We start from the raw sequence: 15,414 nt of genomic DNA, 5'->3' as shown, positions 1-15,414 counted from the left end.
GTCCTTCACAGTGCAGTGCAGCAGTTCCAGAGTCTTTCCAGTGCAGGGCAACAGTTCTAGTGTCCTTCACAGTGCAGTGCAGCAGTTCCAGAGTCTTTCCAGTGCAGGGCAGCCGTTCCAGTGTCTTCTCAGTGTGGTGCAGCAGTTCCAGTGTCCTTCACAGTGCAGGGCAGCAGTTCCAGAGTCTTTCCAGTGCAGAGCAGCAGTGCTGGGGGGAGTGAAGCCATGCCCCTTGTTATGGAACTAGCTCGGAGAGAGGGTAAGTGGGTGGGATGGGTCAGTGGGTGGGTTTGTGGGGATGGTCAGGGTGTAGCCAGGGAGCTCTGTGGGTTGTTGAGAGGTCACGGGTTAGTTGGGGGATTGGACAGGTAGTTGGGTGGGGGGGGGGGAGGGGGGGTGTGGAGTGGGGGGGTGATATTTGGGGCATCAGCGAGCGAGGGGATGTCGGGGGGCTCTGGAGGTTAGTCAGGAGTTTGGGGGTTAGTCGGGGGGTGGGGGGGGTGTCGAAGAGGTGGGGTGTAGTTGGGGGCTTGGGAGGGTAGTTGTGAAGTAGTGGGTGGTAGAGAGTCTAGTCGGGGGAGTGGGGGGAGTGGGGGGGGGGGTTGTATCATAGTCACCAGGAGTTAGAGGTGGTTTTAATTTGTCTAACATTTCCTGGGCAATTATCCTGCTGGGAGAGTCGCCGAATTAAACTGGAGTTTTGTATGGTTCCCAGTGCAGGGTAAGTGCCCATCGGAAGTTTAAACTTCCTGGGTAATTCCCGTGCCAACCGGGGAGATATTTTACAGCCCGGTCCTGGTGGGAGCAAGGCCAGGAAATGGGACGAGACCCTCAAGATTCCGTTGACTTCAACGGGACCGGAAAATCCGTCCGGCATAAAATTCCGGCCCTCGTGCAGGGACTTCCCCATCTCCTGGGGCATCTCTGGGGTACTACCCCCACCCCCACCACCACCACCACGCCACCCCTGGGAAATGGAAGATCTGGGCCATGATCTTCTTGACTCAAAGCTACTGACTGACCCACAGCTGGACACACAGGGTGGAATTGTCCCAGACGCGCACTTAAGTGCGGGAGAATGGACGTTTCACCCACGGCCACAATAGCGGCTTTTCAGACCGTATCACCCGCTTCCCGCCTCATTAATTACGCAGCCACAGGAAGCACACTGTCTCGCTGTCCGGGCAGCCTCTGAATCGTCCGCCACGCCGATACCTCACTGTTCCCTCGCTCCGGGCGCCATTTCTAAACTGCAGCCACACACAAACAGTTCTCAGTACTTGCAGCCCAGGGCTGCTCCAGTGAAGACGTGGCCCTGAAAGCCAAGAAGAGTTCAGTGACCCGTCACTGGAATGTCTTTCGGAGGCTCGTTGTGATGTCCCCCACCCCCACTCTGGCCGCAGGAGGTCCAGCAACCTCACCAGTCCGGCTTGGGAGGCGATGGCAGTGGTGGTCAGTGCCAACGCTGTACAGAAGAGGCTGGCCATCCAATACAGAAAGAGGATGAATGATCTCATCCGTGCCGCCAGGGTAAGGTAACCATCTTCTCACTCTAAACTCTCACCCTCACAAGCCCATCACACATTCACTGGCATCTCACTCACTGCCAGCTCAAGGGACATCACCACTCACTCTCTCACACACACACACCCCCACATCTCCATCTGACCTCATCTCCTCTGGAGACCCCCTCCTCAGCCCTCACCACCTTGAGGCTACTTACACAGCTCAGCTTGTGCCCCCCATACAAACCAGGGGTTACCCTCCACCCCACCGCAGCCACTTCCTTGGCCTGAGGACAGATTCTCCCCCTTCCCCAAACAAGCCTTAGTCCTGTGGCCATTGAAAAGCCTTCTGGCTGGTCAGGTGGGTAGAGATCTGCCCGTGAGTCCCCCTAACAGTGCTGTGGTGCTGCCGGTGAATCCTGGCGTTGATGACTGTGAGTGCTGCCTGAAGCAAGGTCGGCAAACAAACCTCAAAGTCCTGAGCGCAGTGCCGCTCGCCAGGTGTAACGTTGCTTATGTAGAGTTGTGAACCAGGTTGTTGTGCGATCCCACTGACACGCTAGGATGATTGGAGGGTGATTTCGGTGAGCTGGGCTTATAATGAGATGCAGATGTTTACAGTGAAGATCCTGACACCTGACGGTGGGAAATGTGACCCACCGTTGATGGGCAGAGTGGACGGTTGCAAACCGGTTTCACAATGGGCATGAAACTGATCTTCGGCCTTCTCGCCAAATTGCCTGCTCACGCCCGTCATGATGCCCGGTGTCAACGGGCACAGAAGATTCCGGCCCTCAGATTGCAAACAAATAATCCACTCAGATAGTAAACTGTCGAGAAGGACACTATTACAAATTAAACCCTGATGGTCAGAAGAACTCAGGGTCAAACGAGTAACAGAGACGTTTCAAACTGAAACCCTGACCATCATTACACTCTCCGAATGTGGTGCCACAAAGTCACCTTTTACTGCCCATCACCAGTTGCCCCTTGAGAAGGTGGTGGTGAGCTGCCTCCTTGAGCCGCTGCGGTCCATGCAGTGTAGGTACACCCACAGTGCTGTTAGGGAGGGAGTTCCAGAATTTTAACTGAGTGTTAACAAATCATTGGTCAAAGTGTGCCAAAGTTGAGGTGACAGGTTGCAACTGAGGGAGGGAAATTCATTCATTTCTCCACGCATCACCCTGTGAGAGGGGCTGGGTTTTAAGAACATAACATAAGAAATAGGAACAGGAGTAGGCCATTCAGCAGCCCCCCCCCACCAACCCGGTTCCGACATCTAATAAGATCCTGGCTGATCAGCTACCTCAACTCTACCTTCTTGACTTAACCCCATGACCTCTTAATCCCCTTCGTCTGCAAAGATCTGTAAATCTCTATCTCAATCACGCCGACTTGGCATCCACAGCTCTCCGCAACAGAGAATTGCAAAGATTCACAGCTGTCTGGCTGAAGAAATTTCCCCTTCATCTCAGTCCGAAGCGACGGACACTTATCCTGACGCTCTGTGGGCCCCCATGTTCTAAGTCTGCAGCCAGGAGGAACAGTCTCTTAGCATCTACCCGGTCAAGTCCGCTTGGAATTTTATTTGTTTCGATGAGATGCTCGCGAGTCGTCCCATTACCTTCGATACACTCTTACCTGCCAGCACTGCAGTGAAGTGATCCCACCACAGATGAACTGCTCCTGCCATATTCTACTGATACCAGGAGAGGGCAGCAATGCTCTTTGCAAACCAGGAAAGGGGAATCGTTCCGTGCAAGCCGACACTTGTATTTCTATGCGGGCTTGGGAAGCAGGGATTTAGGGCAGACCCACCATCTTGATCAAAGAGGTGGATTTTTAAAGATGACCTCAAAGTGCTGGAGGTGGGGACGAGACGTTGAGGGAGGGAATTCCAGAGCCTGGGGTCCGGGCAGCTGAAAGCACAGCGGCCAACGCTGGGACGATTAATGCTCCAGAGGCTCATGTCAGCCGAGCCAGGAGTTTGGGAGGAGGGATGGTGATGACGGTGTTGGTGGTGTTGGTGGTGTTGAGGAACTCTGGAGGTGGTTACAGTCACGGTGAGGTGGGGGGGGGGGGGGGTGATGGGACGCAAGGATCCCACGCAAGGTGACGATTTTAAAATATGAAGCGCTGATGGACTGGAAGCGAGCCCCAGGGCTGAGTGGGGTTTGGTACGAATCATCCTATGGGGCAGCAGAGTTGAGAGCAGCTCTGGTTTTCAGAGGGGTGCAGGGTGGAAGGGCAGTCAGGAGAGAACTGGAATGGTCTAATCAGGACGTAACTGTAGTACGAAGGGTTAAAGGATGGGTTACGCTCAACGTGTGATGTAGATGATGGTGTACCACTGACATCAGTCAGGCTCGAGAGAGAGCGAGAGAGAGAGAGCGAGGTTGGAATCGTGCCTAGGAGTAACATGCCTACTCACTAACCTGCTTAGATGCAGTGTTATTAAACAAGGGTTAAGCAGATAGCAGGGTTTGACTACAGCCTGTCTCCTCACCAAGTCCCACACCCTAGAGCCCAGGGGTAGAAGGGCCCAATCTCAGAACATTCGCAAAGCTATTGGCCGAGAGTTTCAGGATAGGCCGAGGCAGAGGTGATATTCCAGATGTGGAAGGTGGTGGTTGTGGGGATGGAGAGGGCATGGGAGTCAGAAGATCAGCTTCGGGGTTGTGGGGGGGGTGGGGGGGGTAGGGGGAGGGTGGGGATTGGTGGGGGAGGTTGGGGGGGGGTAGGGTAAGTAGGCAGCTGAGGTAGCAAGCAGTTATCGAGGGAGGGGTGCCATTGGTGAAATTGCGCCGGGAGCCAGCTGAAACTGATGGTTCAGTCAGGCGCTCTCCACGGACTGAGCCGCCGAGACACATCTGCCTCCCCGCTACCCACAGCCAAACCAATGGGCTGAACCACACCCCAACCCAACCCCAGGAGAGCGCCCCCTACTGCAGCACGATCGACATCTCCCGGCAAAAAGCCCAAGTCTGGGAGCCTTATCATACCAAATCCTGGAATTGATTCACGCTGGAGCCCAGGTCCCGTGGTCGCTGGGTTAACTCTGCCCCCAATCCAGGATATGGAATCCCCGAAGCCAGAAGGGTAAGCGATAGATGGAGGGGAGGCTCCCATTGCGTGAAACCTGGGGCCTAGAATCGGAGAAAAACAAATCTATTTCAGTGATGCCGTGAACAACCTCAGGATGCCCCGAAGTACTTTGCAAACCAAAGATGGACATTTTTCGGAGGGTAGACACTCGCTCCATGCAGCAGGTGTGGCAGCCGATGCGCACAGCAAGCTCCCGCAGACAGCAGTGGGGTAGAGAGCCAGGTCATGTCCCTGGATAGATGTTGTCCACAACACTGAGGGAGAGTACCACCTGAGGGAGAGGGCTGGGCTGAGGGGGAGGTCTCGGTTTAATACCTCAGCAGCAAGTTGTCGCTCCCTCAGTGCTGCACTGGCGTCGGCCTGGATTATGTGCTTGTGGGAAGAGTTCCCACCCCTCAGCGGCGGCGGGGGTGGGGGGGGGTGCAGAAGCGGGCGCACTTCCGATCAGTGCCCTCGATTGTGGTGAGGGGGTACCACCACTTTACATGGGCCGGCCCAATTAAGGCCCAGCCAGCGTGACCTCCTCTAGGAAGTGCTGTGCGCTCCCTGTGCGGGTTGGCAGGAGGGACTCCCTCAGCCGGTGGGGGGGTGGGGTTGCTCTCTTCCGAGCATGCGCGCGAGCGAGGGCCCACATCCCTTTGACGCTGAACGCTGCCTCGGGGAGATCGGCGCCAAAGTTGAAAATGGTGAAGGGTCAAAAATGAAGTTCCCCTGACAAGTCCCCTCTTGTGACGCTGTCACGTGAGCTGGGACGTGACCATCGCTTTAAAGCACACGCTCATTAAAATTTTAAAAACCCTCTTGAAGCCTCATCCCGCCCGTGGGATGAGGTTTCGTGCCCCTGCCCGAAGCCCGCCGGGCCTCCTGGCCTGGCCACCAGCCTTAAGGGTGGACGGGCGGGTCCGTTAAGTATCTCAATGGCTTTTTAAACTGCCCCAATAGACCATTGACAGGTCGGCGGGCGCACAACTGATTCAGCTGAGCCGCCGCCGCCGACCTGGAAATTGAAATGATGTGGGGGTGATGTGGGGAGTTCCGCAACCACCCCCCCCCCCCCCACCCCTCCACCCAACCCCCCTCGGCAAACCGCTTGCCTTCCAGGGGACGAGAGTTCCAGATTTCCATCAGCCTTTCCTGTGAACGCTGTGCGTCCTGCCTTCACTCCCAAGCAGCCTGCTCTCAAGGCTGAACACAGCAGCCCTTTAATTAAAAGCAGGAAGGTGTTTGCTCTTTAACGAGAGGCAAGTGTCTAATTAAAGGGAAGGTGGGTGCGCTCTGCCAGTTTGGCCGGGGGCTGTTGTGTGGCTGTGATCTGTCGTTTGCAGGGAGCTGGATGGCAGTGGGGGTGGGGGGTGTGGGAGGTGTGGGGGGGGTGGTGTGATGGGATTGGGAATGGGCTGGAGACTCGGTTTAGGAGCCTTGCCAGATTCTCCGTGATTTAAACAGAGGCCTTTCCCATTGCACAAGTCCTCGGAATTGCTGTTACTTGCATCCCCTGGCAGCATCGCCAACCCTCCAGAGTTTCCCTGCAACCTCTAAGAATTATAGACCTATCGCTGTCAACAACAAAAATAAGAGACCGGAGGAAAAATCGTTCGGGGTGTTTTCAGAAATCGTGGCGCTTATTTTTTTTTTTTTGTTCTTTATTTGATTCGAACTCTTTTATTTATTCGTTGCAAAACTATCTGGGAGATGGATGGTGGGGGTGGGGGGGGGAGAATGAAAAGGCTGTTTAACCAGGGAAGGGGGAGGGGCAGATTGGAGGTGGGAGTTCATGTGATTAAACCCCGCCCCCCCCCCACCCAGGACTGCGTCCAATCAGAATCGGCAACCCTGCGCACCACCACCCCCCACCACCCCAGGGCCTGGTGGGTAGATATTGTGGAGCCCATATGGGATCAGGAAGATCCCGGGTTTGACAGGTTTGAGGGGGGTTGATAGGCCGGATGCTGAGAGGGACGTTTTCTCCTGAGGGAGGAATCTAGAGCTGGGGGGCGGTGGGGGGGGGTGGCAACCGCTTCAAAATGAGGGTGCTCCCGTCGGAGACAGAAAGGAGGAGGAATTTCTTTTTCTCTCAAAGGGTCGTTTGCCTTTGGAATTCTCTTTCCCAGAGAGAAGCAGTGGAGGCAGGATCGTTGAATAGATTCAAGGCTGAGTCGGACAGGTTTTTGATTGACGAGGGATTGAAGGGTCAGCGGGGGGTGGGGGGGAAGGAGGCTCGGGGCAGTCAAGTGGCCTACTCCCGCTAATTCTTATGCTCTTATCCTGAGAGGATGCACACCGGGGGTGGGGTATGAAGCTATGCTGCTTGTACCACACGAGCCAAGCAACTAATAGTGTCAATGGCTCGTGACTGTCAAAATGGCAGCCAGCAAGGGGGCAGAGGGTGGCAGAGGGGAAGGGGTGGAAGGGAGAGGAGGAGGAAGGGAAAAGGAGGATAGGGAGAAAAGGGGGAAGAGAGAGGGGAAAGGGAAGGGAGGAGGAGCGGGGATGGGAAATGGTAGAAAGGGGAGTTTGAGCGGAAAGGGAGTGTAAAGAGGGGAGGGGGAGGCAAGCAGAGGAGAAGGGGGAAGGAATGCAGGAAGTGAAGGCATGGGTGGAGTGTGACAGAGAGAGATTTCCAGCTTTGGGAATATATGTTAAGGAACAAGACAAGTCTTGCCGAATGATTTACTGTGGTTACCTTCTACATAAGACTGTGGGGCAGACCTCTGAGGACCAGAGATGCCCTGAGGGTTAGAGGGCTGAGGGGGAGGAGGCCTGAGGGATGTAGGGCTGAGAGGATGGATTCTTGAGGGATGTAGGGCTGAGGGGGAGAAGGGCTGAGGGATGTAGGGCTGAGGTGGTGGATTCTTGAGGGATTCAAGGCTGAGAGGGTGGATTCCTGAGGGTTGTAGGGCTGAGGGGGAGGATTCCTGAGGGATGGAGGGCTGAGGGGGAGGATTCCTGAGTGATATAGGGCTGAGGGGGTGGATTCCTGAGGGATATAGGGCTGAGGGTGCAGATTCCTGAGGGATATAAGGCTGAGGGGGCGGATTCCTGAGGGATGGAGGGCTGAGGGGATGGATTCCTGAGAGATATAGGGCTGAGGGTGTGGATTCCTGAGGGATATAGGGCTGAGGGGGCAGATTCCTGAGGGATGGTGGGCTGAGGGGGCAGATTCCTGAGTGATATAGGGCTGAGGGGGTGGATTCCTGAGGGATGTAGGGCTGAGGGGGTGGATTCCTGAGGGATATAGGGCTGAGGGGGCGGATTCCTGAGGGATGGAGGGCTGAGGGGGTGGATTCCTGAGGGATATAGGGCTGAGGGGGCAGATTCCTGAGGTATATAGGGCTGAGGGGGCGGATTCCTGAGGGATGGAGGGCTGAGGGGGTGGATTCCTGAGGGATGGAGGGCTGAGGGGAGGATTCCCGAGGGATGTAGGGCTGAGGGGGAGGAGGGCTGAGGACGTAGGGCTGAGGGGGTGGATTCCTGAGGGATATAGGGCTGAGGGGGAGGAGGGCTGAGGGATGGGGGCCTGCGGGCTGGAGTTTGAAAGAGTTCCTCCAATAACATTTGTTCCTCTCTTATATTTTTTGAATCTTTTTTTTCCCTGATGAGGATCTAACAAACTCTCTTTGCTTTCTCCCTCCACAATTCTCCTCTGAAATCAGCTCTGCATTCCGGATTTCTTCTCCGAGGGTCTGCTACGATGGGTATAGCTGCTCGCCTTTTTCACAGACCTCTGTATCTTTGTTTACTCTTTCTGGCTTTTGTAAAGTTATTTTCTGCATATACTCTGAAGCCGAGAAAAAGTCTCTGCAACATGAACCTGCTTGATATTTCCCCCACCCCCCTTTGCATTCATGTTGAGCTAAACAAGAAGATTTTGGTTCTCTAGATCTGCCTAACTCGCTGTTTGTCAGTCATTGTGCCTCAGTCTTACCCCGTCTCTTTCTGTCTCCCCCTGTTTCGAGTCAATTGACGTTTTGGCCGCTCTCCAAGTTTCCCCAGTCTGCCTGCGGCCAAAAAGTCCCGGCCTCTGTCATCTAATTCCCTCTCTTGTTCACTTTCCTTCCCACTACCTCTCACTCTCTGTTCTTCACTGGCTGCTGCTGTCTTCCTATCGCTTCACTCTTTATCCCTTATGCTGTCTGTCTTCCCATTGCTTCTCTCACTCTTTTAACCTACTTGTCTCCATCTCCTCACATTCCCCTTCCTCTGGGGTTTCCCATCGTCATCCCTGCTTTGTTTCCTCTCGCCCACACTCCATGTTGCACTCCGTTCGCACTTCCTCTGTCTCTGCCCGCACACCACCTTTCAGCCTTGTCCCGCTCTCGCTTTCCCTCTCGCTCCGTCTCTTTGCTTCGTTTAGCACGGACCTGCTTCCTCCTGCACTCTTACCTCTCTCCCTCTCTCTATCTCTCTCTCTCTCTCTCTCCCTGCCTCGTTGCACGCGTGGACCATTATAATTGGAGGCATGTGAGTGAGCATGTGCATGTGCATGTTACCCCTCAATAATCAATCGCTGGGCTCTGCAAGAGTTTCCTCAGAGCTGAGAGACGAGGCTCATTAACAAGCCTGGAGTGAGCAATGACCCCCTCCCCCCAATGGCTGCCCTTTAATGATGCTGCCCCCCCCCTTGATGTACGCAGAGGGCACCCAGTCTTCCATTATGCACGTCTAAGTTGATTGTCCCTGTCGCCCTCACTAGCGGGAGCTTCCCCTGAGCTGGCTAACTCCTCTCTCTTTTCTTTTTTTTGGCCCCCCCCACCTTCCGCCCAGGAGGACGACACGGATTTGCCCTATCCACCGCCACAACGCGAGCCCAACATCTACATGGTGCCCCAGGGGATTAAACCTGTCCTGCAACGCACTGGCATCGAGGTGGGTATTAGACCGGCTGCTCGCCCATCTCCTTCCCTAGTGAGATCGGAGTGGCTGCGTGTTAACGTTGGAATCGTGCTGCTCTAGAGTTCATGCTTTAAGCGGAGAATTAAGGGCGACCGGCCCCAACTGAGGGAGCGCGCTGGGGCTTCATCGCAAGGGTATAAAATGCTGTTCACGCTGGGCACTGGGGGGATTTGGAAGAATCTGTGTCTTTGCTCTGCAGCCTCGGAAAGCAACCTGTCTTAAGGTGCTGGCTGGTCTCAGGCACGTTCTTTCCTCAACCTCCGATTGTTGGATTTAACCGTTTGAAGCAGAGTTTCAGACTCACACGCACCCCATCGCCAAGAACGTCCACCTCCCCCTCAGCAACATCCTCCCTCTCTGCCCCTGCCTCGGCTCATCCACTGCTCGGTGTACCCTCATCGCTGAGGGCAGATGAGGCAAAGCCGGGTGGGAGGGTGAGCTGTGAGGAGGATGCAGAGGTGCTTCAGTGTGATTTGGACAAGCTGAGTGAGTGGGCAAATGCATGGCAGGTGCAGTATAATGTGGATAAATGTGAGGTTATCCATTTTGGTAGCAAAAACAGGAAGGCAGATTATTATCTGAATGGCTATAAATTGAGAGAGGGGAATGTGCAACGAGACCTGGGTGTCCTTGTACACCGGTCGCTGAAGGTAAGCATGCAGGTGCAGCAGGCGGTAAAGAAGGCAAATGGTATGTTGCCCTTCATAGCGAGAGGATTCGAGTACAGGAACAGGGATGTCTTGCTGCAATTGTACAGGGCCTTGGTGAGACCACACCTGGAATATTGTGTGCAGTTTTGGTCTCCTTATCTGAGGAAGGATGTACTTGCTATAGAGGGAGTGCAGCGAAGGTTTACCAGACTGATTCCTGGGATGGTGGGACTGACATATGAGGAGAGATTGAGTTGATTAGGATTAAATTCGCTAGAGTTCAGAAGAATGAGGGGGGATCGCATAGAAACCTATAAAATTCTAACAGGACTAGACAGGAGAGATGCAGGAAGAATGTTCCCGATGGTGGGGGAATCCAGAACCAGGGGGCACAGTCTGAGGATATGGGGTAGACCATTTAGGACAGAGATGAGGAGAAATTTCTTCACCCAGAGAGTGGTGAGCCTGTGGAATTCGTTACCACAGAAAGTAGTTGAGACCAAAACATTGTATGTTTTCAAGAAAGAGTTAGATATAGCTCTTGGGGTGAAAGGGATCAAAGGGTATGGGGAGAAAGCAGGAGCAGGCTATTGAGTTGTATGATCAACCATGATCATAATGAATGGTGGAGCAGGCTCGAAGGGCCGAATGGCCTCCTCCTGCTCCTGGTTTCTATGTTTCTATCAATGCCTTTTGTTACCTCCAGGTTTGACGATTCCAATGGTCCCCTGGCTGGCCTCCCACATTCTACCTTCCCTCAATGTGAGGTCATCCTAAACCCTGCTGCACGTATCTTACTCGTGTCATGTTCCTTTCACCCACTCCTTACAGTTTGCCGACTCACATTGGCTCTGAGCCTAGCAACACCTCGAATTTAACATTTCCAGCCTTACAGGTCCCCAAGCTCCCTGTGTTCTGGCAATTCCGGCCTCTTGAGCATCTCTGAGTTTAATCGCTCCACCACTGGCAGCTGGGCTTTCAGCTGCCTCGACCCTAAGCTCTGGAATTCACTCCCGACACCTCTCCACCTCTCTACCTCCCTCCCTCCTGTAAGACACTCCTTGTTTTATGAGGAAAGGTTGGACAGGTTAGGCTTGTATCTGCTGGAGTTTAGAAGAGTAAGAGGCAACTTGATTGAAACATATAAGATCCTGAGGGGTCTTGACAAGGTGGATGTGGAAAGGATGTTTCCTCTTGTGGGTGAGTCCAGAACTAGGGGGCACTGTTTTAAAATTAGGGGTCGCCCTTTTAGGACAGAAATGAGGAGAATATTTTTCTCTCTGAGGGTTGTGCAACTTTGGAACTCTCTGCTTCAGAAGGTGGTGGACGTGGGGGGTCATTGAATATTTTTAAGGCAGAGGCTTAATAATAATAATAATAATAGCCGTCAAGGCTATTCAGGATCTTATATACTTTAGTTAAGTTGCCATCTTGAGTGACCATCTTCACATAGAACTTTACAGCACAGAAACAGGCCATTCAGCCCAACATGTCCATGTTGGTGTTCCTGTTCCACTCAAGCCTCCTCCCCCCCCCTCTATTCACCTCACCCTACAACCGTATCAACCTGCAACCTGACAGCCCCAGGGTGCTTCCGATCAGCTGGGGTTGGGGTGGGGGTTGGGGTGGGGGTTGGTGGGGGCGGTGCGGTAAATGCCATGGTCACACCATTGAATTCATTCGTTGACTTCCTCTGGGTTCACTGCAGATTCTTGCCTGGGGTTTGCGAAACCTGAAGAGCTACCAGCTAGCGAGCGTCTCCTCTCCCAGCCTCGTGGTGGAATGTGGAGGCCGGATGGTACAATCCTGCGTCATTAAGAACGCCAAGAAGAACCCCAACTTCAACACATCCACTCTCTTCATCGAAGTGGTAAGCGGCCTGTGTATCCTGTCAAGAGCTTAGCCATGAGCAACATTCCCATTCCGCTGTGCGGGTGTGCAAGAAAATTTAAACTACATTTTTACGCACAACAACTACATTTTAAAAGAAACATAGGCTATGTGCGAATTTCTTCAGGGAACCTCTGTCAGTCTTACGCAGGGAAAACATCAATTTTAAATGTAAAGTCACTAAGGGATATTAGATTAAGTGAATGGGCAAAATTGTGGCAAATGGGTTTCAGGCCACTCAGTTCAAGGGTAATTAGGGATGGGCAACAAATGCTGGCCTTGCCAGTGACACCCACATCGCACAAAATAATAATAAAGATTAAAATGGGAGATCACTTACTTTGGACCTAAGAAAAGATGGAACAGGGATACTTTCTAAATGATGGAAAGCTCAACACAGTGGCAGTCCAAAGTCATACTTCAGCCCTACAAAGCTCTGGAACACTGACAGCAGTTCTGGGCATCACACCTTAGGAAGGAGATATTAATCTTGGCGAGAGTGCGGTGTAGATTTACTAGAATGATATTTGGACCCCAAGGTTAAGCTGTAAAGAAAGATTAAACAAACTAGGGGGGCAGTTAAGCTGAGGAGTGATTTGATCAAAGATTTCAGGATATTGGAGAAACAGATAGGATAGATAGAGAGAAACTCTGCTGATTGGGGAGTCAAGAACCAGGATGTACACCATCTAAAAGTTAGAATCCGATGTTTCAGGGTGAACTTAGGAAACAATTCTTCCTGCACAGGGTGATAGGATACTAAAACTCTCTAGATCAATTGTAAATTTTAAATCGAAGATTGTGAGATTTTTGTTGGCTGAGATAGGCAGGTTTTTAATCAGTTAGGGAATCAAGGGTTATGGGGAAAAGGCAGGAAAGTGGAATTGAGGATTATCAGACCAGCCATGATCTCACTGAATGGCGGAGCAGACCCGATGGGCTGAATGGCCTACTCCTGCTCCTACATCTTATGGTCTTATGGTCCAAGGAACATGAATCAAAGACAAGAATATAGAGTTAGGTTACAGATCAACCATGATCTCACTGACGGAGAACCGGTCAAGGGACTAAATGGCCTCCTGCTGTTCACATATTTCTAACTCAATGAACTGTCTCATCAAACATTAGCACTCTAAGTTTCCCATCGAAACCTCTTCCTCTATTATCCTGTTCCCCCATTGAAAACCCACCCATGAATACCCGAACTCTCTCATCAAAACCACTTCCTTTATAATCCTAAGTCTCCAAGTGTAACTTTAAGTTATGTTCTGACTGTCACAAGTAGTTTCCCCTCCCCTATCCTATCAGACAGATTATTGTAAACATTTCTCAGCAAACAAGTTTATCCCAAAGCCACAGAATGTTATAAGTGACAGGACTATAGTGTAGGTGACCTTCCAAGGAAAAATAAACCTCTCCGGACCTCAGGCTAAGAAATGCTCTAGGCCTAGACTCATCTCTGGAAGGACCACACAAATATTTTATTGCAAAAACACAAAGTGCTGGAAATGCTCAGGAGGCCAGGCAGCACCTTGGAGAGAGAGAGAGAGAGAGAGACAGAGTTCATATTTCAATTGATGCTGCTTCATCAAAGCTGGAGGAAGTTAGAGATGTAACAGATTTTTAGTAAGTACAGAAGCAGGGAAAAGTGGGGAGGAGGGGAGGGAAGAACAAAACGAACGATCTCTCTAGGCAGGAGTGATTAAATGATAAAAGGGATGATGGTGCAAGACAGCAGGAGATGGTAATGGGCCAAATAAAGAACCAAAAGATAGGTCTAGAGGAGGTGTAAATGGCAGCAGTAGAATCACCACCAACAAGTGCTCTCTGGAGAAACAGGAGCAGAATGATGGTCAGAAGTTGTTGAATCCTATATTGAATCCAGAAGGCTGTAAAGTGCCTCATCAAAAGATGAGGTGGTGTTCCTCAACTCACATTGAGCTTCACTGATACAATGTAGGAGGTCAGAGACTTTATTCTAATCTTTCGCTATGTCTGATGCTTTTGATTCTTTTTTAACCTACTCCCCAGCGTTTACCAAAAGAGGAACTCTATTCCCCACCTATCACTGTCAAAGTGATTGATAACAGACAGTTTGGAAGGAGACCTATCGTCGGACAATGTACGATCAGGTCTCTGGTAGATTTCTACTGTGATCCTTATGAGGAAAAGCGAGATTCTACTATTCTTCAAACTGGTAAGAGATGAATTATCTTTCAACTTGTGCCCAATGTGCCTGCTAACATAACAACCACTAGTTATACAACATACAGCCAATCTTAGGGTATAGTCAGGTACTGAGCAACCACGTTAGAATTAGGGTTAGGGACAAAACTGGAGTTTGGAGCTAATATTTTTTCAAGGAACTAGTGCAAACACCACAGGCTGAATATGCTGTACCCTTTCTATTCTGTACTGCGGAGCTGTAAGTGTGATCAAGGAGGTTGTCGGTTTTTTTGTGATGTTGGCTGAGGGATAAATACTGTCCAGGATGCTGGGGAGAACTCACTTGCTAGTCTTCAAATACCCCAGGATGGTTTACACCCACCTGAGAGGGCAGATAGGGCCTCCATCTAACACCATATCCAGAAGATGGCGTCGCTGACAGTGCAGCACTCCCTCAGCACTGCAGCGGGAGTGTCGGCCGGATTAGGTGGTCAAGCTTCTGGAATGAGGCATGACCCCACGCCCTTGTGACCCATAGGTGAGACTGTTGCCAACTGAACCATGGTTGAGAGGTAAGACAGGCAGCATGCTGCAGTAGCTTGCCGTCCAGTTCCAGAGTGTCGTGGCTCAAGGCAACTGAAGGAGTGAGGGGATATGGAGGGAGCAGGAGACCAGAGCTAGCAGACAGAAAGATATAGAGTGGGACCTATAGCTGGAGGAGGGCACATATGAAGTTCTTAGGGCCGAAGCAGTTATATATTCAACCAGGCACATTTACAATTAGAACCGCAAGAGCTGTTAAGCATGGATCCTTTATTTATTTATTATTCTCTTCCAAGCAGACTCCCTCTGCTGGTGTATATATGCATGGTAGCCTCAACTGGACAAAATGCACAACACAACTTTCAATGCACTACAGCGCACAGCTAGGGAAGCGCAAAACTCTGCAGGGATTAGTAAATAAGAATGAAGATGGGTAGCTACTGAAAATCGGCAAGAACAGAATGGACCAGACGAAGTTTTGGATCCCATATGACTACTGGCAATAGTACGATGCACCCGCTTTTCTCCAAGAACCATAGGAGAGTGTTCAAGCTCCTCATCATTCTGTACACTGTGAACATGAAGTGTGAGGAACTTGGATGCATGAGTTAAAGAAGGTGCACCCTGCTGGGATGGTCCAGTTAACTTATCCACACAACCAT

At 51.7% G+C, this 15,414-nt stretch overlaps 1 protein-coding gene across 4 annotated transcripts in view; it reads left to right on the top strand.

The window, feature by feature from the left end:
• The window catches only part of dysf (dysferlin, limb girdle muscular dystrophy 2B (autosomal recessive)), a 375,567-nt gene that overhangs the window by 300,358 nt on the left and 59,795 nt on the right, over nucleotides 1-15,414 (top strand). For 3 of the 4 annotated variants that reach the window (XM_041186042.1, XM_041186062.1, XM_041186033.1), the window contains exons 36-39: nucleotides 8,264-8,305; nucleotides 9,375-9,476; nucleotides 11,862-12,023; nucleotides 14,075-14,240. In XM_041186042.1, the coding sequence (XP_041041976.1) occupies nucleotides 8,264-8,305; nucleotides 9,375-9,476; nucleotides 11,862-12,023; nucleotides 14,075-14,240 (472 nt within the window). The remainder of the gene's footprint in view (nucleotides 1-8,263; nucleotides 8,306-9,374; nucleotides 9,477-11,861; nucleotides 12,024-14,074; nucleotides 14,241-15,414) is intronic. The other variant, XM_041186052.1, reaches the window with a different exon arrangement.

This window comes from Carcharodon carcharias, chromosome 1 (assembly GCF_017639515.1).
Source record: "Carcharodon carcharias isolate sCarCar2 chromosome 1, sCarCar2.pri, whole genome shotgun sequence".
Lineage (NCBI taxonomy): Eukaryota > Metazoa > Chordata > Chondrichthyes > Lamniformes > Lamnidae > Carcharodon > Carcharodon carcharias.
This window is presented reverse-complemented; position numbering and strand designations above follow the sequence as displayed.